The sequence below is a fragment of the Mytilus californianus genome, unplaced genomic scaffold (assembly GCF_021869535.1).
Source record: "Mytilus californianus isolate M0D057914Y unplaced genomic scaffold, xbMytCali1.0.p SCAF_42, whole genome shotgun sequence".
Classification (NCBI taxonomy): Eukaryota; Metazoa; Mollusca; class Bivalvia; order Mytilida; family Mytilidae; genus Mytilus; species Mytilus californianus.
This window is the reverse complement of record NW_026262693.1, coordinates 1,121,935-1,144,797: the sequence shown is the minus strand read 5'-3', so window position 1 is coordinate 1,144,797 and position 22,863 is coordinate 1,121,935. Positions and strand designations below refer to the sequence as shown.

At 31.7% G+C, this 22,863-nt stretch overlaps 1 protein-coding gene across 2 annotated transcripts; it reads right to left on the bottom strand.

The window, feature by feature from the left end:
* Positions 1-5,288: 5,288 nt before the first annotated feature.
* Positions 5,289-22,388, bottom strand: LOC127699861 (uncharacterized). Of its 2 annotated transcripts, none has more exons than XM_052203266.1 (2): positions 22,319-22,388; positions 5,289-6,944 (listed from the first exon to the last, which is right to left on the bottom strand). In XM_052203266.1, the coding sequence occupies exons 1-2, from the start codon at positions 22,345-22,347 to the stop codon at positions 6,017-6,019; spliced, it is 957 nt and encodes a 318-aa protein (XP_052059226.1). In that variant the 5' UTR covers positions 22,348-22,388; the 3' UTR covers positions 5,289-6,016. The 2 variants fall into 2 exon arrangements, with proteins under 2 accessions (XP_052059226.1, XP_052059227.1); XM_052203267.1 differs by lacking the exon at positions 22,319-22,388 and adding an exon at positions 17,563-17,683.
* Between the last annotated feature and the right edge of the window lie 475 nt (positions 22,389-22,863).

Below are 22,863 nucleotides of genomic sequence, written 5' to 3'. Positions count from 1 at the left end.
ACTTAACTTTTAGTGGGATTTCCCATTGAATTAGAGCGAGACTATCAATGTATTTTAAACGTTATTGTTTTAGTTTACTAGGAAATTAAATTTGTATTTATTACAATGAACAAAGCGATGATTTTTAATACATGCGTATGTAAAACACGGACAGTTAGAGCACAGACCCCATTTTTAGGGGATGGGTTAAGAACTTTTTAAGTATAGTTTCCATTATTCAGTATGTTATTTTTCATGTCCATACATACATACTATAACGTTCGTAACAAGAGTTCAATAGGAACAAACACAAATAATATGTATGAGTATATCATTGTAGTTGTTGGGTAAGCCTTGACATTTAAATAAAGAGGAAAGGATTCTATTTCAATGCAAGTATCATAAATTATTGAGTTTAGGAGAAGTGACTATACATATACTGACTGGAAATTCGAGCTCATTAATGTTACCTATATATACGTTTTCTTCTTTGAACTAGTTTGCAACAGATCGAATTAGAGTTAAATTTACTTTAACGTTTCCTAAAGTTTTTACTTTCTGTTGCCGTTAATTTTGACTTATGACTACATTCATGGTGTAAGACTTTCTGTATTTTTATAAACCATGACATGTAATCTTAAATTGTATTGGTGAAACCTTATAACTTAAATAAAGGCAACAACTTATACCGCTGTTCAATCTTTAAAATATACAGTTTTCGTTCAGGATTTTTAATTTTGAACTTTCCAAGCATATGTAAAGCTTGGCGACGAAAACCCCTTAGTCAAAAACGGGTTACATTGTAAGATTGTATATTTACAACAGTTAATCTAGTAATTTTCAAACGTTTGATTAACCATTGATTCTTACTGGTAGATCCAGTATAAATAATATATAATATACACATATGTTTAATCAGACATGTAGAAAACACTTCCTAAAATGAGTGATGCACACATTTAACAGATTTTATAGGAACTAAAGTTAGTTAGTCTTGTATTATTTTTAATTTTAGTTTCTTGTGTATAATTTGGAGTTTAGTATGACGTCCATTATCACTGAACTAGTATATATTTGTTTAGGGGCCAGCTGAAGGACGCCTCCTAGTGTGGGAGTTTCTCGCTGCATTAAAGACCCATTGGTGGCCTTCGGCTGTTGTCTGCTCTATGGTCGGGTTGTTGTCTCTTTGACAAATTCCCCATTTCCATTCTCAATTTTAATATATTTGTATCAACGATTTCTATTTTGTTGTTGAAAAAGCACTGTTTAATGAGAAAGTATAGTTGATCTTTCAATTTTGAATTTAGAATAGTAGTGTAGAGTGTAGAAAAATCAAAAGTGTTGGTATTACTGAAAATTTGTTAGGATTATGATAGAAAAATTTTGATTGGATCTTTAGAACTTATGAATATCCAGATCTGATTGACACTGCTGGTTAAATAAAAATCATCACAATATTTCTGAAAACCATTTTTCAGTGTAGAAAAGATTTGGAAACAGAATGGAAGTTAGAACTTTTGACAGATGTTTAGTCGAACACCTTGACAACCCTGCAATATATCGTTGTTTATAAGGATTTTCAGGTTTCCAGTATTAAGACGGCAGCTTTTCGTCGTCTTTTTATATGTTGATACCATCGGAAATGTTGGAGAGAAGTACGGATTGTTGATTTTCTAAAGTATTCTCTTCAATAATATAGGCCAATACGTGCGATTTCTTATCTTTACTGTAAATTCAAAGTTCCACGTTTCTTATAAGACAGTCCATATGATAAAGAACATTGAATCATATTCGTTATGGTTCAGATTGTTAGTGGTGAGCTTATTATTATTATTATTTTATTATGAATGCAATTTGTCGTAACCACAATCCTGTTATTTTCCCTTAGATGACATTACCAAATGCGACTTATCACCTGATTTTCACTTACTTGTATAACACATCGGGTGCAACATGTAGAGCAGGAGCGACCTTCCCGTACCGAGCACTTTGGTGGAGTCCCGTTTTTTGTGGGGTTTTGGTCGGCTAAATCTTTAGTTTTCTGTGTGACGTTTTTTTTTTTTTTTCTGTTTTTTTTTTGGTTTTTTTTTGTTTTTACTTTTCTTCGTTTTTCTTTTGCCATGGTTTTAATTTTTCTTAATGGACTGATGACTCTCTATTGCTCCATTATTACTTTATAATATTTTAATCGTTACTGCGATATTTGTTTTTGGCATAAACAGTCAGTTTATTATTGTGTTTAAGAATGTTGATGGATTGAGTATAGTCGTTTACAACTAGATTTATTTCATTTTGTTTTTGAAAAACAAACCGAACAGTCGATTGATGCATCTTCTACTGTCGTGACTATTCACAGTTTCAGTTTATTATTATATATGTTGTGTATATATTTTGAGCACTACCCGGCTAAAAACACATCACCATGGTTGTCTTCTGCCATATCTCTAGGACCTGTCTAGTCAGAAGTGTTTGTATCTTTGATATTTTTCTTTCTTTTCATCTTTTGTTTTAACGCAGACTTTATCACTTACACAATACACATCGCCTTCTTTGCTGGCACATGTATTACATGGATCAAATGTTGTTTTATTGAATTCATAATTTTACCATTGATATTAACTTTGATAAGAGTGTTGCATTAATTTTTTATCCAAAAATGTTCCTGTGCAAAAAGAAGTGAAAGATATCAAATGGATACTCGACCTCAAACATCGACGAAAAACTAACAACTGCATGGCAACAATGAAAAACGACGAAAGGACAAACAATTGTCTGCAACACAACATATAACACTAAAGACGTAGCAATAGGAACCCCACAGAAATCCTGGGATGAATTTAGGAAGATTTGCCGATTAAGCTCCACACGTAGTACCCGTCATGTTGCTCATGTTCTTGTTTTGGCTTTGAAATTTTTTTCATCTGAGCGTCACTGGTTGGTCTTGTGTGGACGAGACGCACGTCTGGCGTATTGAATTTTAAGCCTAGTACCTTTTGTTAGCTATTATTCATGTGTTTCTTTGTCCTATATGTTCTCCCATTTATTTGTGTTGAGGTCCTGTCATGTGATGTTGTCGTTTTGGTGTTGTGTTTGACGTTGCCATAAAAGCTGGAGGTTTGACATGCCACAAAACCAGGTTCAACCCACCATTTCTTTCTTAAAATGTCCTGTACCAAGTCAGGAAAATGGCCATTGTTATATTATAGTTCGTTTCTGTGTGTGTTACATTTTAATGTGTGTTTTTGTTGTGTCGTTGTTCTCTTCTTATATTTGATGCGTTTCCCTCAGTTTTAGTTTGTAACCCGGATTTGTTTTTATCTCTATCAATTTATGAGTTTCGAACAGCGGTATACTACTGTTGCCTTTATTATTCATGTCAGTATCAACTCTGTTTTAAGTCTCATCGAGGAAAAGAGGAAAAAAGAATGGGAGTGGCTTTTACGACAGTTCGAACATATCGTCATCTGAAAAAGTGAAATACACCAAAAGGATACTCGACCTCAAACATCGACGAAAAACTAACAACTGCATGGCAACAATGAAAAACGACGAAAAGACAAACAATTGTCTACAACACAACATATAACACTAAACACTAAAGACGTAGCAGTTTAACCCCCCCAAAAAAAATAATATGAAAAACAGATATTCCATTACGGTCAATCAATTCGTAATAAATTTAGAAACATTTTCGAAGGGATAGATAAGGATAAGGTTTAACATTATGGGAAATGTAAGCATATAAGATACAAATGTAATTAACCTATCACCGGTTCTTGGAGACCTCCATTATTAATGTCATTATATCGTAGATCAGATATTAAAACGCGCCACGTTTTGCACTTCAGTGCGAATATCTGTTCGTACAATTTTTACAAGACTGAGATTTGACAACATCATTGTATCGAAATAGAGTTGAAATTGAAATTACATTTTTAAATGTTTCCTTTTTTCTGGTTGCAAGTTAAAATATTTGGAACCGATTCACTAGTAGCTGGCCTTTTTAAACAGTCATAAACATTAACAATACATGATTTGATTATCTAAAAGGTATCTGAGTTCTTGATAAAATGATTACATCTAGGCTGTAAATTTGTAAAACAATGAAGTAATTAGTACATTGTAACCTGTACGGTAATACGCCATTACTGAAATCGGATACTTGACTGCCGGTTTAGAAACGTGAACATTCCATCAACTCATAATTCTATTATAAAGACTTCATTAAAAGCTCAAGAAAATACAGGAATTGTTTTCTTGACCCTACCACTTTTGAAAAAATTGCTAAAAAATACTATGTTTTTTACAGACAATACGGTTTGGCTCTAACAGATGTATTGCCCTTTTGAGGTAATCATGTATTCTTGATATTGGTCAACAAAGAATACTGTGTCTAAAACCAATTCTGACGAGTTCAATAGAAAATAGTGATCTGCATTTATAATTTGGATCGTTCAATTTTTGCTTAAGCAAACACACACAATGCAAAGAAAGACTGTAGAAGGTTTTATAGAAAAGAAAAATCTAATCCTTAAATTGGCTTTTTTTAATGCCTTTTAGCCAAATTATTTGATTTACAAAAAAAACCGTAAAATTCCATAAAAGTTTGTGTTTTTCAAGGTTTACAAAGAGCAATTGTTTCAGCAATTGGTTTGAGAAATTAGACGATAGTTTTTTCTAGCAATGTTTGAAAAAATTTAATTTGTCATCTAAGAGTGCCTGAGTATTTGTTATGAACAATGATTTATGTTAACATATGCTTCTACTTTGCATTTTAATAGTCAAGGATATTCATTTTGAGAACTTGTGAAAAGACACACAATCGATGTGCTAACTGGTGTTTTTGACCGTGTTTAAGAGTCCCCCAAACTGGTCATATTCAATTAACACTAAACATTAAACGCATCGTAGAATTTCAAAAAGACTCTGGCTGATAATGGATGATTCCCTACCCTTGCTTTGGTATAAGGGTAAGAAATTATAAACGAGAGGAAAGTTTTGGGGTTACCACGGCCTTACCCTTAAATCTTCTTCCTCTAACCCTGGATAATGCCCTGTCGCTCTTTTGTTCGTAAACTGAATATCTTTATGATAGCTTTAAAACAATTGTACTTCTTACGAATCACAGAATTGGTATGCGTGATTTATAGACCACTAGCCCAGAAACAAACCAAGTAGAAGATTAAAAACTTCCTCATGACTGTGGCCTAGGTGTTTTAAAGCTCTTGTCAGAAGGTAACAAATTTTGAAGTAATATTTAAACATATGTTTTGCGAAAATAGAAAAAAAAGAAGAATCACACTGCGTACAATTAGCAATGATTTCCTTTTGAAGGTGTTACACAATCAATTCAAAGTCTCTATATAATCAACTATTTTTGTCACAGGTCTCTAAATATTTTACCTTAAGTTAAACTACTTAAGAACCATGTATATCCAGAGTTGTACTTTTTTACTTTTCTACATGTCAATTCTCCACTAATGTTTAAAATCTTCTTCTGACACATTACGTTCCGGAAGTCACATTATGCTAAAAATAGCAATCTACTTTCTAGAAAATCCGAAAATCATACCATTTACCAGATCTAATTGGATATTGTAATGCAAATTCATGCACAAGGAAATAGGGCCGAAAATAGTCAAAATATATTTCACATACCGCAAAAGTTTCATTCGTGTAAATTCATTCACTAGTTTAAGTAAACAACAAAATAAAAAGGTTACAGATATGCTTTTAGTGTGACTTGGTGAGGTAGTCGTATGACATCTTAATTTAAATGTTTCTATTATTGCATTCAATTAATAAACTTTTGTATTCCAAAATATGTAATTACAATGAATATTGTTTTATTTACATAATAGGAAACGACAATATGTTAATATATGTATGAATAATATATGAATCGATACGACAAAGCCGTTGATCATTGGCAATACTGGTGAGTACGTTATTGCTTTATCTCAGTTTCAGTATCAACTTTTGTTTTAACTACGACCCGATAATTCTATCGAGTTCTCATGCCGAGTATACGGTCCTGTCAATATATTAAGTCCAAGGTGTTCAAATGCAAATTTTCCGTATCATTAACAAGGGATTGGCCTTCATGATTGGCGTTCAGTTCAGGTACTGGTACTGGAAATTCCTCAACTCTAATTGTACCCAAGTCTGCAAGTAATTTCTCCATGTTTGACTCTAGTTCTGAAGGCATAAACGTAATGGTTGGAACATCAGCTCTTTCAATTTTTCTGATTTCGCATTCTTTCTCATTAGTTATCTCCTCTAGAAGTTTTACGGACTGGAATAAATGGATTTCAGATGTATTTGGCTTCAGTGAACTGAGATCGGCCTTCCATGTAGAAAGTGAAGAAGAACAGTCTTCAAGGCTACCTTCAGTTATGGAAACCGTCTCAAAACATTGGCCATACTTAAAATCGATATCTGTAAATATTTCTGATTCTAACTTATTCAAGCGATCAATTAATTTTTGTTTGGTTCCCGACACTCTTTGCTTAAAGTCATTTTGACTTTTCTTCAAATCTTTGAGTTTTTCCTTCTTTTGATTCAGCATCGTTTTTGAAATTTTACTTAGGTCATTCATCCTTTTCTCAAGGCGTATCATGGCGGTTCCTTCGTTAACTCCACTGGCAGCTTTTTCCAATGAATTGATAGGCGTGCATTTCTGATGAATTTCAAGTTGACATGAATCACAAATTATCTCGTCATGTTGACAACAGAACAGTACCATATTTTTATCAGGATGATGTTCGCAGTTCTTGGGCAATTGGAGAAGCGAAGGACTGACCTGATGTATCGTTTCCATTGGTATTACCTTATGAGCTTGGCGCATCCTTTCGTGAAATTTTGAACATGTTTTACATACATAAATCCTGCAGTCGCTGCACCAGGATACTGCTTTTATGTCGTCGGTGGTCTCACAAGATTCACATTTTTTACCTTTCTGATTTCTGAAATATAAACACTACAAAACTTAATAATTAATAGAGTATACAATTTATGGCGGCCACCTAGGTCCTGAAAAGATCAAGAATATTTTCACATCAATTCTACCTACGGGAATTTTTGGTAAAATAAATATAGATTCTGAAATTAGTATCAGTAGATTATCGAATTTATCCAATCGAGATCGTTATAATTCGATAATTTAAATATCGGAATTTGATAAATCTGATAATCCACGAGTAACTAGGTAAGAATACTTTTCTCAAATGATAATCACCTAAAGTTTCATATTTGATCAACCAAAATCCCCTCGAGTGCCTTTACATTCCTGCATAATTTCTATGTCATACAATTACCATTACTAAATTGATGAGCTAACACTTCTTGTATGTATGTCTAGATCAAATGGAAGCAAAAGCGTATAATAGAGCACTTTCAATATAGAACATTACCTGGGATCACCACGGTTTTTGAAGGTGTTCGAGTTGATGAGTCTTTAGTTTTCTATGTTGTGTTTGTGTACTATTGTTTGTCTTTTGGCCTTTTTCTTTTCTTTGTCATGACGTTGTCAGGTTATTTTCCACTTATGAGTTTGAATGTCCTTTGGTATATTTTTCTCCTCTCTTTTGCATTTAATGAAATGTTATATTTATTTGTAATAGTAAACACCATTAAAGGGCATTAGCTACGAGATATAAAAAAAATTAAAATATGATTAACGATGTTCAATCATTAACGAAAGTGAAATAGTGAAATAATAAATCTCTTTTAGCAGCCAGTTTTGTTCAATTTTAAAATAAGCTAAAAACATCGTCTGAGAATTATTCACTTGCAAGTGATAATCGACCCCATTTAATCCGTATTTATTTTACCTTCAATTTAACCCCTTAGCTAGAGATGGGTTACGCATAAACTAGGCGTGTTCAGCTACTAAAAGGAAAAGAATGGCAACATTGAAAGTGAAACAATGGTAAAATGTAATATAACAAAAAATACCGAACTCCAATGGAAATTCAAAACGGAAAGTCCTTTATCAAATGGTAAATAAAGGCAACAGTAGTATACCGCTGTTCGAAATTCATAAATCGATTGAAAAAAAACAAATCCGGGTTACAAACTAAAACTGAGGGAAACACATCAAATATAAGAGCAGAACTACGACACAACATAAACACAACATTAAAATGTAACACACACAGGAACGAACTATGATATAACAATGGCCATTTTCCTGACTTGGTACAGGACATTTTAAGAAAAATGGTGGGTTGAACCTGGTTTTGTGGCTAGCCAAACCTCGCACTTTTATGGCAATGTTAAATATAACACTAAAATGACACCATTACATGACATGAATACAGTACAACATTTCGGACAGAGAATTGCGCAAATAAACAATACAACATAGTACATTTGGACAACGAAACAACAGAAGCACTGAAGTGAACAAACAACAAACGACAATGCAACACACACAGAAACAAACGATACGATAACAATTGCCATTTTCTTGACTTGGTACAGGACATTTGTAAGAAAAAAAGGGTGGGTTGAACCTGGTTTTGTGGCTAGCCAAACCTCCCGCTTTTATTGCAATGTTAAATATAACATTAAAATGACAACATTACATGACAGGACTACAATACAAATAAATGGGAGAACATATAGGACAGAGAAACATACGAATAATAGCTAACAAAAGGTACCAGGTTTAAAATTTAAAACGCAAGACGCGTGTTTTGTCCACACAAGACTAACCAGTGACGCTCTGATCAAAAAAGTTCGAAAGCCAAAACAAGTACAAAGTTGAAGAGCATTGAGGACCAAAAGTTCCAAAAAGTTGTGCCAAATACGGCTTAGGTTATATTTCTGGGATAAGAAAATCCTTAGTATTTAGAATAATTCATAGTTTTGCAAACTGTAAATTTATAAAAATTACTATATAATAGATATACATGATTACACCGAAGTGGTGATTAACTACAGAACAAAAACGGATACATAAAACAACATAAACCAGCACATAAAAATTCACAGCCGAGTTAGCCAAAGAGATCAACGCACAAAGTGACGTCACATTTGAATTTCAAAAAATTTCCCCAAAATAGGGTAGAATTAGGATAGAATTAAAGATTAGGTTTGTAATACTCATATAACATTTATTAATAACAATGAAAATTACAATACTAATTAATATAAAATCAATAGCTCAAACACATCTAAAGAATGGAAAACAACTGTCATATCCCTGACTTGGTACAGATATTTCCTTATGCAGAAAATGGTGGATTAAACACCATTTGGATTACTGATTGCATGCACAAAAACTCATTCCTATACAAGTAAAGATGATGATAATATATTTTGTAACCTATAATATAATATAATATATTATCAGATTATAATACCTCTTATATGACATGAAACAAATCCTCTTTTGACTCAGCAAAATTATGCTCAAATACAATCCGGCAAATCTAATTTTTCAACTGTTTATACTGATGGATCGAAGGATGGAGACAGGGTGTCGTCACCTGCTGTCTGTGGTGACAGAGCTGCGACTCTCCGCTTAAATCCTGTTGCATCCATCTTTACTGCAGAAGCTAAGGCAATAATTCTAGCCTTGTAGTTTATTGCTACTTCTGACAAATCAAAGTTGATCATATGTTCTGATTCGCTATCATGTCTTCAAGCAATACAAAATACCAAAATTAAAAACTCGTTAATTCTTTAAATCCTTCACGTAATTAGAAATTTGAAAATTCTCAATAAAGAAATTATATTTCTATGGGTTTCAAGTCATACTGGCATCCACCGAAACACAGTTGTAGATCAGGAAGCAAAGAACGCCCTAAACGACCCAATATCTAAATGTGAAATAACTTATACTGATTTTAAATCTAATATAAGAGAATATGTTTTAAATATATGGAAAAATGTTTGGAGTATAAGGAACGACAATAGATTGCATGAAACTGGACCAACTTCATGCAAACCTTTAAACAAATTTATATGCCGGAAAGATCCGTGTGTTATTTCTAGATGCCATTCGGTCATGCTAGAATGACCACACGAGTATCTTTAAAAAAATGAAATTCAACCAGTAGGTATTCCTTGCGATTGCACGTATACAATTAAACATATTTTAATTGAATGTATCGACTTTCCGATATCAGGAAAAAAAATTTTTTAATGTTAATAGGGTGTATGATTCATTTACTAACATTCCTGTTGAAATAATTGTTTCATTTTTAAAAGAAATAAGAATATATTCCAAAATACGAATTTGTTGTATTAGTTTGAAATGAGTTTTATCTTTTATTATGCTATCTTATTAATAAATTTTTATTTGTAAATAAATAATTTTGCTTTAAACTATAGTTTTTATACATTCAAGGACTTGTTGTCTGATTTAAAAAAAAAATTTTGTTACAATATTTGAAATAGCTCTCGCCGCGATATATCCTTTTTGTGCCGATGCGGCGTAGGGCAATCACCAATCCATCTTCGCTAGCCAAGGGTTACGATCCATTCCCCTCCTCTCCAACCTTGGCGGATCAAGATAGGACTAATAAGTCGAAACTAATAAGTCGAAACTAGACTGACAGCGCCATGGCTAAAAAGAAAAAGACCAACAGACAAACAATAGTACACAAAACACAACATAGAAAACTAAAGCCTGACCAACACAAACCCCACCAAAAACGCAGGGTGATCTCAAGTGCCCCGGAAGAGTAAGCAGATCCTGTACCACATATGGCAAAACGTTGTTTATTATCTTAATTAAAACTTGCAGTCAACTTGATTTTACTGTTACAAATATCCATTTACCTAGCTCCGCCCAGCATCACTAGGTAAACTTGATTTGCGACTGTAAAATCTACGTTTTACAATGGCCAAATTTAAATACAAAACAGTTACCTCCTAATTTACCTAGACAGTGGCATAAACAATGGGATGCGTTTAACACTCATAATAATATATCTGTATCTATGATATCTCACAATTTATAAATCTCAGTTTTTAAGAATTTGTCTAACTTTCTTTCATAAAGCAGTCTTTCTCATATCCGAACTTACATTTAGAAGCTGGCAATAATGAGGGTCAGTTTAAAACTTGTCTTTACGTCTTAGTTCCTTACAATCTTTAAGTAACACTTCACGTACCACAAAGTTTTTTGTTTAGTAAGCGTATTTAATTATTACTTGAGTGCCTTTTAATGATAAAAACGAGTACAATTACTTCGAAAACACACAATGATAAAGATTTAAAAATAGAAGAATGGTAAATCCAATCTTCGATTTAATCATCAATTTATATTTGACTAGTACGAAATAATACAAAAACCCACAAAATACAATTATATGTTGCATTTCAATGCAAATACTTAAAATACTTGTGGTGAGGTGAATTGGTCTACCCATTCTCTGTATGGACATTCTTATCCAGAAACCTTTTCTCGAATCAGACTGACTGACATTTTTTTTTAGTTTTGACCATTCCTCATCGAGTGAATATAATACCTGAATTGATCATTTTGGGCCATTCATTTACAGATCACATACACTTTCATCTCTTTTGGACACCGTTTAATCATTTCATACAAGAATCAATGTGATAACATTTCTAGCTTAAAGCCATGCGTTATTCTAAAATAGAATGTTTATTTACACCAGAAGTGGCATTTACAATCGGATGCCTTTTATACTGATAATGATATATCTGTATCTATACTATATAACAAGGAAATAGATAAAATCTCTTTCGTGGAGAATTGTCCAACTATTTTCTTCCATCAAACAGAATGAACAAACCATATACGAGTATCATGTTATAGAAGGGACAAGTTATACATTTTCAAAACTTCAGAGTTTTGTGACTATGTTGACTGCATAGATCCGAATAACTTTAAGTAAAGGATACTACATACACTGTGAAGTCTGTCTCATATCTTAACTTACGTCTATAAATTGACAGTAAGGATCGTTTGACAAATAAACTTTTCGATAAAAAAGATTTTTTTAAATAAGTTAGTTACACTTCACGTACCACAAAGTCCCTATGTTAAGAATAAATATTTGATTACCACTTGATTGCACTCTCAATGATCATGACAAGTACAAAAATCTAAATAAACTTATCCAATTGAAAAAATTGTTCTTCCAAAACATTTTAAAATATACAGATATTTTGTTCGATATTATCTATGATGCATGCATAGCAGGAGATGTTTATCTTGTCAACGCACCCGGTCTTGTTACTTTTGGAGAATGCAATTCCCTCGATTTTTGATTATTACCTTGATACTTCCTACAGAAATAAGATCAAATCAGATAGATAAAAAGGAGTTCAGGAAAAACAAATTAAAAATACAAAAATGCGATGTCGCCCTTTGCTAGAGTTTCAGAAAAAGTTTTTAAGATAACTGAGGTGAGGTGATGTGGTCTATCCATTCTCTGTATGGACATTCTTATCCGGAAAAATTTTCTTGAATCAGACTGACTGACCTTTTATTATCTTTTTTGGCCATTCCTCATCGAGTTAAAATAATACCTGAATTAACCATTTTTGGCCATTCATTCACAGATCACATACACTTGCATCTCTATGGCAGATTCCGTTTAATCATTTCATACAACAATTAATGAGATGACATTTCTAGATAAAGACGATTTTTTTCAAAATAGAATAATTATTTACCTCAGTAGTGCCATAAACAATCGGATGCCTTTTATACGTATAATTATCTGTATCTGTATCAGTACTGTCTAACACGGAAATGAATACAATCTCTCTTTTGGAGAATGTGTCCAACTTTTTTCATAAAACAGAATGGACCAAACAGATACAAATGTCACATTGGAGGAAGGGAAAGGTCATACTTGTTCAAAACACCCATCCCGATTCGAATATAGAGCACTGAACTGACATCATCAATAAGCATTTATTTTTATGTTAATGTCGTTAACAAAAAATATTAGCAACCTTAACATATTTGTTGCGATTGGAGGACGCCTTCTTTATTAAACAATCTGTATTCATAGCAATCAACTACATCCCGCTGCTTGCCGACCTTCTTTTTTTTTTTGTGTTACGCAGACTTCATACCAGAGCTTCATAAAAAAATATAATTTTACTTAAACTCATGAAAAATATCTTCTCCAATTGAATAACACAATTATTGTTGAATACATTTATTAAAATCGCTATACTGCTCAAAGCGCATGTGTTCCCTTGCAGAGGTTAATCCAGAAAAGCGCTTCGTGCAAATAAAATTTATTGTATGTCCTTTTCATTTTCGTGCTGACATTATGTGACACATGTTCTGCAGCATTAAATTATACCCAGAAACATTTGTTGTGTCAGATTGATTAACAGTTATTGTCTATTTGATTTTTGGGCTTGCGTGCCATAATATCGTCGTTGGGCTTCCAAAATGTAGTCAAATACTAATTTTTCAACAACAAAAAAATCTCACAAACAGGCTTTGAAAATTTGGTTGAAATGTCTGCTTCCAAAATGTCGTATGTGAACTTGAATGTTTTTGTAAATGGCTGTTAGATAAAAACTTGGACATTTCTTGTTAACACAAAAACTAAATTTATTTTCACAGAGATTCCAAAAGCCATTACTGTGGATTCATTTATTTTCTTGGGTACCAATTTTCGTGGATTAATGAAAACTTACATATTCGTGGATTTTTAATTTCGTGGTTTTACCGAAGTTTGCATACAAGCTTATAGAAAATCTGTTATTCGTTGAACATTTGATTTCGTGGTTTACCTGTATTCACGAAATTCACGAATATTGGTATCCAACGAATAATAATGAATCCACAGTATACAACAATATTCAAGTTTACATAGACCAGAATCTTTGTCAAACGAGACGATTTTTATTTTGAAATTATCAATCCTCCTTTTAGCAGCAGTATGCCAACTTCACCAGCATATTATATATACTTTTCCCAACTCATTCGGTATTCAAGAGCTTGCAGCTGCTACTCAGACTTTATGAACCGTCACCAGTGTCTGAGCAGAAAGTTGATGAACAAGGCTTGTTTCAAAGAACGTCTTCGTCCTTTTTCTATAAAAGTTCATCGGAAGATACCAAGACCTTGTTGATAAATATTCCGTATCATCTTCACAAATAATACATGATGGTCTTGAAGTATAGATTCTAGGTACTGGCGTTGTTTATAATCTTAATTACGTGTTATAGCGTTCTTTTATTTGTCTTTGTATATTATAAACCTTTACTGTTTAGTCGTATTTTTGGTCATATCCTTTTGGCGTGGCTCGGTATGTATATGTTGTGTACAAGTTATCATTTTGTACAAATTATAATTTGTATTTTGACTTTGTATAAAAAGTGCTTGTACAAATTACAATTTGTACAAAATTTTACTAAAATTCACTTATAACTTTTACAATAATGTATAGTATGGATTTTGTTATAAAAAAAAGCATTGATACACACTATAGAGTTTTTATTCAATGACCACACAATAAACCTTATTAACAAAATACAATAACAGTTCTGTATTATTGTTTTGAGCACGTATGTGAATTATGGCATCGGGAATAGCGTTTACATGAGAGAAACCTCTGAACACCAGTTTTGAAAGCTTTTTAACTGCTTCGCGTAGCGAAAGTTGAAGCTCGGGAACCGTTGCTGCGAATAAGGATGTGTCTTTAACAGCTTCAATTTGATTTCTCGACAAACATCCTGTTAAAATTCGTACAGCTGTTCCAATGCGTTACCCAAATTCTCCAGATTTAATAATTACACCTAAGATATTTCGAGGATCAGGTGGGGCACGATCATACTGAGGAATTAGTATACATGTAATAACATTATCCCCATAGCAAAGTTCTGATAATTTCCGTTACGTTTTCTTGGTTAGATATTCGGCTTGGATCTGTTGGTCAGACAACACACGCTTCCTGGCACGTATGTTTGGTGTTTCAACGTCAGAGTCATTCTGATTGTCACTCGGGCCAATTTCTATTATACAATCAGAACTGCCACAGGGGATATTTTCTATTATACTATCAGAATTGTCATTGGGGCCAATTTTTATTATTCTATCAGAATTGTCACTTGGGCCATTTTCTATTGTACTATCAGAATTAACTGGCATGCATGTATCAATTACATTTCCTGTCTCCATCTTGGTATTTTTGTATTTTGTAAATAAGGTATATTGTGTGGTCATTGAATAAAAACTCTATAGTGTGTATCAATGCTTTTTTTATAACAAAATCCATACTATAAATTATTGTACAAGTTATAAGTGAATTTAAGTCAAATTTTGTACAAATTGTAATTTGTTCAAGAACTTTTTGTACAAATTACAAATTGTACAAAGTTAAAATACAAATTATAATCTGTTCATTTTTTTTTTGTTCAAATTATAATTTGTACTAAATGATAACTTGTACACAACATATACATCCTGCCATTGTATTATTGTGCTATGGTCATTTTTTGTAATTATTGTCTTTTATTTTTGCTTATGTACTTTGTCTATAGAGTGTATTTATAACATTTGGTTTTTCATTGTTGAAATAGTTATTTGTTTTATAGTGATTAAGATTATAACACAATATTGACTGCTGTACCCCAATTTTTAATATTTTTACCTTTAATGTCTGTTTGTCTTGCACACACATTGTTGTCAATATAATGGAATTCTATGCGACTGTCATTCAAGTGAGAGGTTTAGCTAGCTTTAAAACCAGGTTTAATCCACCATTTTCTACATAAGGAAATGGCTTTACCAAGTCAGGAATATGACAATTGGTTTTAATTCGTTTGATGTGCTACATGTAGAACTATTCATTTTGCCATTTGATTAGGGAATTTCCGTTTAGAACTTTCCTCGGAGTTCGGTATTTTTGATATTTTACTTTCTGATATCTTGACTTACATTTAGAAATTTGTCAGTTGAAAACTTTATTTTACGACAAAAAATATGTAACATTTCATATTCTACAAAGTTTTTGTTTAGAATACGTATTAAATTATCACTTGATTGGCTTTTATTGATAATAACAATTACAATATCTTTGAAAACACACAATAATAAAGATTTAAAACTTAAATCTATATTTGAATAATACGCAATAATACAAAAACCCAAAAAATATTGATATGCTTCGCATTCCAATACAAATCCATAAAATAACTGAGTTGGTGTTAAGAGGTCTATCCATTCACTGTCTAGACATTGTTATCAAGAGCCCTTTTTTCTTGAATCAGACTGACTAACCTTTTATTATCTGTTTTGATCATTCCCTATCGAGTGAAAATAATACATGAATTGATCATTTTGTGTCATTCATTTACAAATCACACACACTTGCATCTCTTTTGGAGAATATGTATGACACCGTTTAATCATTTCATACAAGAATCAATGAGATGATATTTCTAGCTAAAAACGAGTTATATCAAAATAGAATAATTATTTACCTAAGTAGTGGCATTAACTTCTTATAATAATAAATATCTGTATCTGTACTACCTAACTAGGAAATGGATAAAATCTCTTTGTTGGAGAATTTGTCCAACTTGTTTTCTTAAAAAAAAAGAATGAATCAACCAGATACAAATGTCATATTGGAGGAAGAAACAGGTCATACTTGTTCAAAACACCCATTCCGATTCGAACAAAAAGCACTGAACTAACATCAGCAATAGGCTTATTTGTTTTATGTTATTGCGAATGGAGAATACTTTTCTTTTATCAGACAACGGGTATTCATAGAAACCAACCGTGTCCCTGTGCTTGCCTAACTGGTTTACTTTCGTATTAGGCAGACTTCTTACCGGAGCTTCTTACGAAAAACGTCATATTACTTAATCTCATGAAAAATATCTTCTTCAAGTTGATTAATATACTAGTAATTATTTTTGAATGCATTTATTAAAGTCGTTACACTACCCAAGGCGATTGTGTTTCCGACACAGGTTAATCCAGAAAAGCGTTTCGCACTATTTATTGAAATCATTTTGATTTTCGTGTTTACCAATTTTAATTCCTAAAGTTCCTACTACATCTGTCTATAGCGGAACATCGGATATAATTTCGGAAAGAAAAGAACAGGGTGTTCTTTTATGTTTCAACACACTGATTAGACAATAAAACATTCTATTTGAAAATTACAAACAGAATTTGATTACACCAATGTAACATGAGTAACAAATGTATATGATTGACTATCAAAATTGAGAAAACGATTAGCTGATGTTTATGAATTAAATTCTCAGATATTTATTTCAAAAATCTAGTTATAATATCAGTACTTCTATACAGATATAGAACATTTTTAATATACATTATTTTCGATTATATTACTAGACCCTACAAAACGTCAAAGTCGGGAATTAAAACTTAATAAAAAATATTCATAATATCTGTTGAAATTCATTTACAAAACTATCATTCAACAGATATTACATGGGCAGATAACCTGAAAACGCAATTAAAGATATAATTGATACTTTGCAAACTGCAACAAAACATCACAGATAATTTGTTACATTAATTGTCATTATAAACTAATAAGCTAACTAACTTCCACCACCCCCCTGGAAAAGTTTACTGGTGTTACTTACCCAAACCGTTTTCTTAAACTCTTCATAATTTCCAGTCTCGGTATAAACAAAACTTTATAATTTACAATAAATTTCTTTGGGATTTCCTATTTAACTAAACAGAGACTATCAAGGTAGTCTAAAGGTTTTTCGATATAATTTGAACTTTAACTATATCGTGTACATATATTTTAATAGATGGCATAAGAAAGGGTTTTAAATAAAACATATGTCTTTAAAAATATATCCAAATTGCCGGGCTTATAATTTCACGTTCCACAAAGTTTTTTGTTTAGTAAACGTATTTTATTACTACTTGATTGTCTTTTAGTGATAATAACAAGTACAATTACCTGGAAAACACAAATTAAGAAAGATTTAAAAAAAGAAGAAAGACAATTCCAGTCTGCGATTTTGTCTTAAATTTATATTTGACTAGTACGCAATAATACAAAAACCCACAAAATATTAATAGCCTATGCATTTCAATGCAAATATACGAAATAACTGAGGTGAGGTGAAGTGTCTATCCATTCACTGCCTGAACATTATTATCCAGAAACCTTTTTTTTTTTATTAGACTGACTTACCTTTCATTATCTGTGTTATGACCATTCATCATCGAGTGAAAATAATACTTGACTTGTTCACTTTGGGCCATGCATTTACAGATTAAATGCACATGCATATTTTTAAGAGAATATGTATGACACCATTTAATCATTTCATACAAGAATCAATGCAATGAAATTTATAGCCAAAAACGAGTTAAATCAAAATAGAATGGTTATTTTCATAATTAGCGCCATTTACAATCGGATGCCTTTTTACTTTAAAAAAAATACATCTGTATCTATACTATCTAACTGAAATTGGTGAAATCTCTTTTTTGGAGAATTTGTCCAACGTTTTCATATTACAGAATGGACCAACCATATACAAATGTCATATTGGAGGACGGGACTGGTCATACTTATTCAAAACACCCGCTCTGATTCGAAAAAAAAGCACTGAACTGAGATCATCAATAAGCTTATGTTTTTTTTTTATTTTAGTGTTGTTAATAAAAAAATAATTTGTTGCGATTGGAGGACTTTTTTTTATCAGGCAACTGGTATTCATAGAAACCAACTGTGTCTCTCTGCTTGTCGACCTATTTTTGTTATTCGTATTAGGCAGACAAAGTGCATGTGTTTCCCCACAAAGGTTCATCCATGAACGCCTTATTAAATAAGTTGAAGAGCAGGAAAAACAAACAATTCAGAAAAACTACACCAAATATGGCTACGGCAATCTTTGCCTGGGAATTAAAATCGTTGTGCTTCGAATAATTCATCATTTTATAACCTGTACATTTACAGAAAATGAACAATTAACAGGTGCAAATAATCATTTATACAAATAACAACTTCCAAAGCATTTTATGCATTTCAATGCAAGTGCTTGAAACAACTGAATTGAGGTGAAGTGGCCTGTCCATACACTGACTTGCCATAATGTGACACAACTTTTGCAGCATTAAATGTTACCCAAAAATATTTGTTGTGTCAGACTAAATAACCCTAATTATTATACTTCATGTCAAAATGCGGATTCCATTTGGTTAATACGAAGTAGATAATTTACTCTAAACCATGGCAAAAACTCCTTTACCCTTCACGGAGACTCTTGATCATTTGTGCGCTTTACTAAATAGGGATGGTTGTTATGTACAAGAGGTCATTGTTTATTACTTTGAATTGGAAATTTACTGTGACTTGACTGTAAGTGTTGCTCTCCACCTATTGCAACTTATTCAAAATTCTGACCAAATTGCAATCTGTTTTATAAAACCAAACTGTTCAACTGGTCAGAAATTTGAACAAACTGCTATAGAAAACCACAGTCAAGTCGTGAAAGTACAAAGTGATAAATCAAAGCATACTTACAATCCTATAATACTTTAATTCCACTTTGATGTAATTATGAAAAATCAGTCTAACAGTTTGTATAGAAATTTTATTGTTATTAATATTTCGTTATAAGCAGTCAGTCAAATTCAAATTTGTCAAAATAAGCTAACAATTATCGTTATAGATGTATTATTTACCTACAAGTGAATAATTTGACCTCAGTTAAAGTCATATTCGTGTGACTTTCAATTTAACCCATAAGTAGGACATGGATTACGCATGTACAAGGCGTGTTCAGCTATTTGAAGGAAAAGAAGGTCAACATTAAAGTGAAACAAGGGTGAACCATTTCGTTGACGGATACGATCTACAAAAAAATATTTTTTATATTTATATTTATGTTGATATCGGGTTATTTATCCCTCGGTAGTCTTCGGAGGTCATCTCGATGGTTGATTAGATGGCGTCTACACTTAGATACACCCGAATTATTGAAACTTATTATCGAGTCCATGCATTGTAAATTGTTTATTTTAAATTTTTTGTAATTTGGATATACGTTTTAGTATGTTAAATCTCTTTTTGTTTTGGAGAATTTGTCAATTTTTTTTTCCATAAAACAGAATGGACAAACCAGATACAAATCTCATGTTCGAGGAAGGGAAAAGTCATACTTGTTCAAAACACCCGCTCTTGATTCGAACAAAAATCACTGAACTGATATCAACTATAAGGTTTTATTTTTTATGTTAACGTTGTTAATAAAAACATATCAGCAACGTTAAAATATTGGAGGACGCGTGTTTTTTGTTTTTATCAGAAAACCAGTATACATAGAAACCGACCGTGTCCCTCTGCTTATCGACCTGTTCCTTATTCGTAATAGGCAAACTTCACACCGGAGCTTCTTAAAAAAAACTTAAAGAAGTTGGCACTTTTCGCTGTTTAGATGATGTTTTACAGAATAATTCAGAGTTGGTGACTATGTTGACTGCATATATCCTAATAACTTAAAGTGAAGGATATGACATATACTGTAAAGTATATCTCATATCTTGACTTACGTCTAGAAATTAACAGTGAGAGTTGTTTGACAACTAAACTTATGGATAAAAAAGATGATTGTTAAATAAGTTAGTAACACTTCTGATACCACAAAGTCTTTAGTTTTGATATACGTATCTAATTACCACTTGATTGAACACTCAATGATCATGACAAGTACAAAAACTTAAATAACACAAAGTAATGATGATTTATCAATAGAAAAAGATTTATGCGATCTTTGGTTTTATCTTAAACTTTATATTTGACCAGTACGCAATAATACCAAACACGTTTTATATTTCGATATTCATACAGCTGTATTTATATTGCAATGATGTTCCAACAGCACATTTGTGATGGCCATGTATTGTTTTTATTTTTTTGTGAAATTAATTTGTTTGACTTAAGAATGATATAGTAGACATCATTTTATCTTAAACTTTATATTTGACCAGTACGCAATAATACCAAACCCACACACATTTTATATATTTCGATATTCAGCGGCTGTATTTATATTGCAATGAGGTTCCAACAGCACATTTTTGATGGCCATGTATTGTTTTTATTTTTTTGTGAAATAAATTTGTTTGATTTAAGAAGGATATACTAGACATCATTTTATGATATTAGCAAATGAAGGCCTCATAATAATCGGCATATATCTTCCTGTTGAATTGAGAAAAAGCAACATTAATACTAAGTGGCGATATGTGTGTTGATATTTATCTTCTGATTCAAAGAATTTAGTTTTCCTCAATAATTTGTATTTGTACATGTTTAAATGGCCACAAATGATGTATCCATACAGCAATATCAAATGATTATAGTCACCTTTGAATTCATGTTCAAAATGAAGAGGTATTTCTACAGCTGGACGGACAAGAATAGGTATTGTGAAAAGAGAAATTTTCCAATAAAAGAGTCGACCTCTAAAGCAGGTTTCAGTTGATATTTACTTTCTTCTACAAATAGTATTTACATTTACAAATTAAGTTGTAAAGTATTCTATTTCGTAACAAGCTAATGTATAAAATTTTAAGTTTAGTCCAATTGAGAAGACTTTTCTTCCAAAACATTTTAAAATATACAGATATTTTGTTCGATATTATCTATGATGCATGCATAGCAGGAGATGTTTATCTTTTCAACGCACCCAGTCTTGTTGCTTTTGGAGCATGCAGTTCCCTCGATTTTTGTTTATTATCTTGATACTTCCTACAGAAATTAGCTCAAATAAGAAAAATAAAAAAACGAATTCAGGAAAACATATTTTCTTTTTTTTTAAAAAGCGGAGTCGACCTTTGGTAAGAGTTTTCACATAACCAGAAAACGTTTTCAAAATTTCTGTATATATATAATTCTTCGAGTATAATACTAGAATGTTAGGAAGGAAAGTGAGAAGTTTCTTAATGTCGTTTACAGATGTCAAATATAAGCACCAACTTTTCAGATGGAAACAATATGGTAAACAGTTGAGATAATTTTGAAAGACATGTGCAAATGTCGTAACTATTTCCATCCTTTTGAAGGTATTTATGTATTCCTGAAATAATGAATTTATTATACACGTCAAAAATTAGTGTACTGACAACAAAATAAATGTCGAAGTATAAAACTAAAGTTTTATAATCAAATATATTCCAAATGTATATGTCAAGCAATTGTATAAATTATGAATTCAACAGACATTACATAAGTAGAGAAACTGAGAATGCAATTTAAAAATTAATTGATAAATGGTCAACTGCAACAGAACATTTCTTCAATTTTTGTTATTTTCAACAGTTGAACCTAACGTATTCTCTACCTTGGTTATAGTTATTGATTTTACTTACCCAAATCGTTTCTTTAAACACTTCATCATTTTTAGTCTTGATGTAAAACAAAATGGATACTTATAGTAAGGTGGGATTTTCCATTTGATTAAAGGGAGACTATCAATGACTTCTAAAGGTTATTCGATTTCATTTAAATTTAAACTATGTAAAATGTATATTTTACAATAAGCAAACTCGCTATGTACATCGCAGGCGAATTGATCACTACGTGCCATGCATTTACATATCACATGCCAATGTATAATTTGTATAAAAATAAGGAGATGTGGTATGATTGCCAATAAGACAACTATCCACTCAAGTTCAAATTAAGTACAGATCTGTGTCTGTTTGAAATAATTTGCATTAAATGTCTTAATTATGTGTTTTATGAAAGAAGAACCGATGGTATTTCCAGCTGAGAAAGATGTATACCATATAAGAATGTTTATTAAATAATTAATTTCAGAAACAATTGGACGCATTTATTACTTATAATAATATATTACAATCTATACTATCTAAGTGACAATATAATATCTTTATTTAATATAATATATCAA

What these genes read in the sequence shown, in the direction of transcription:
- LOC127699861 (XM_052203266.1), bottom strand. Translation starts at nt 22,347, where the DNA reads ATGATGAAGTGTTTAAAGAAACGATTTGG. An exon ending in TGTTTAAAGAAACGATTTGG is followed by an intron (nt 6,945 to 22,318) that starts GTAAGTAAAATC and finishes TTTATATTTCAG; the next exon opens with AAATCAGAAAGGTAAAAAAT.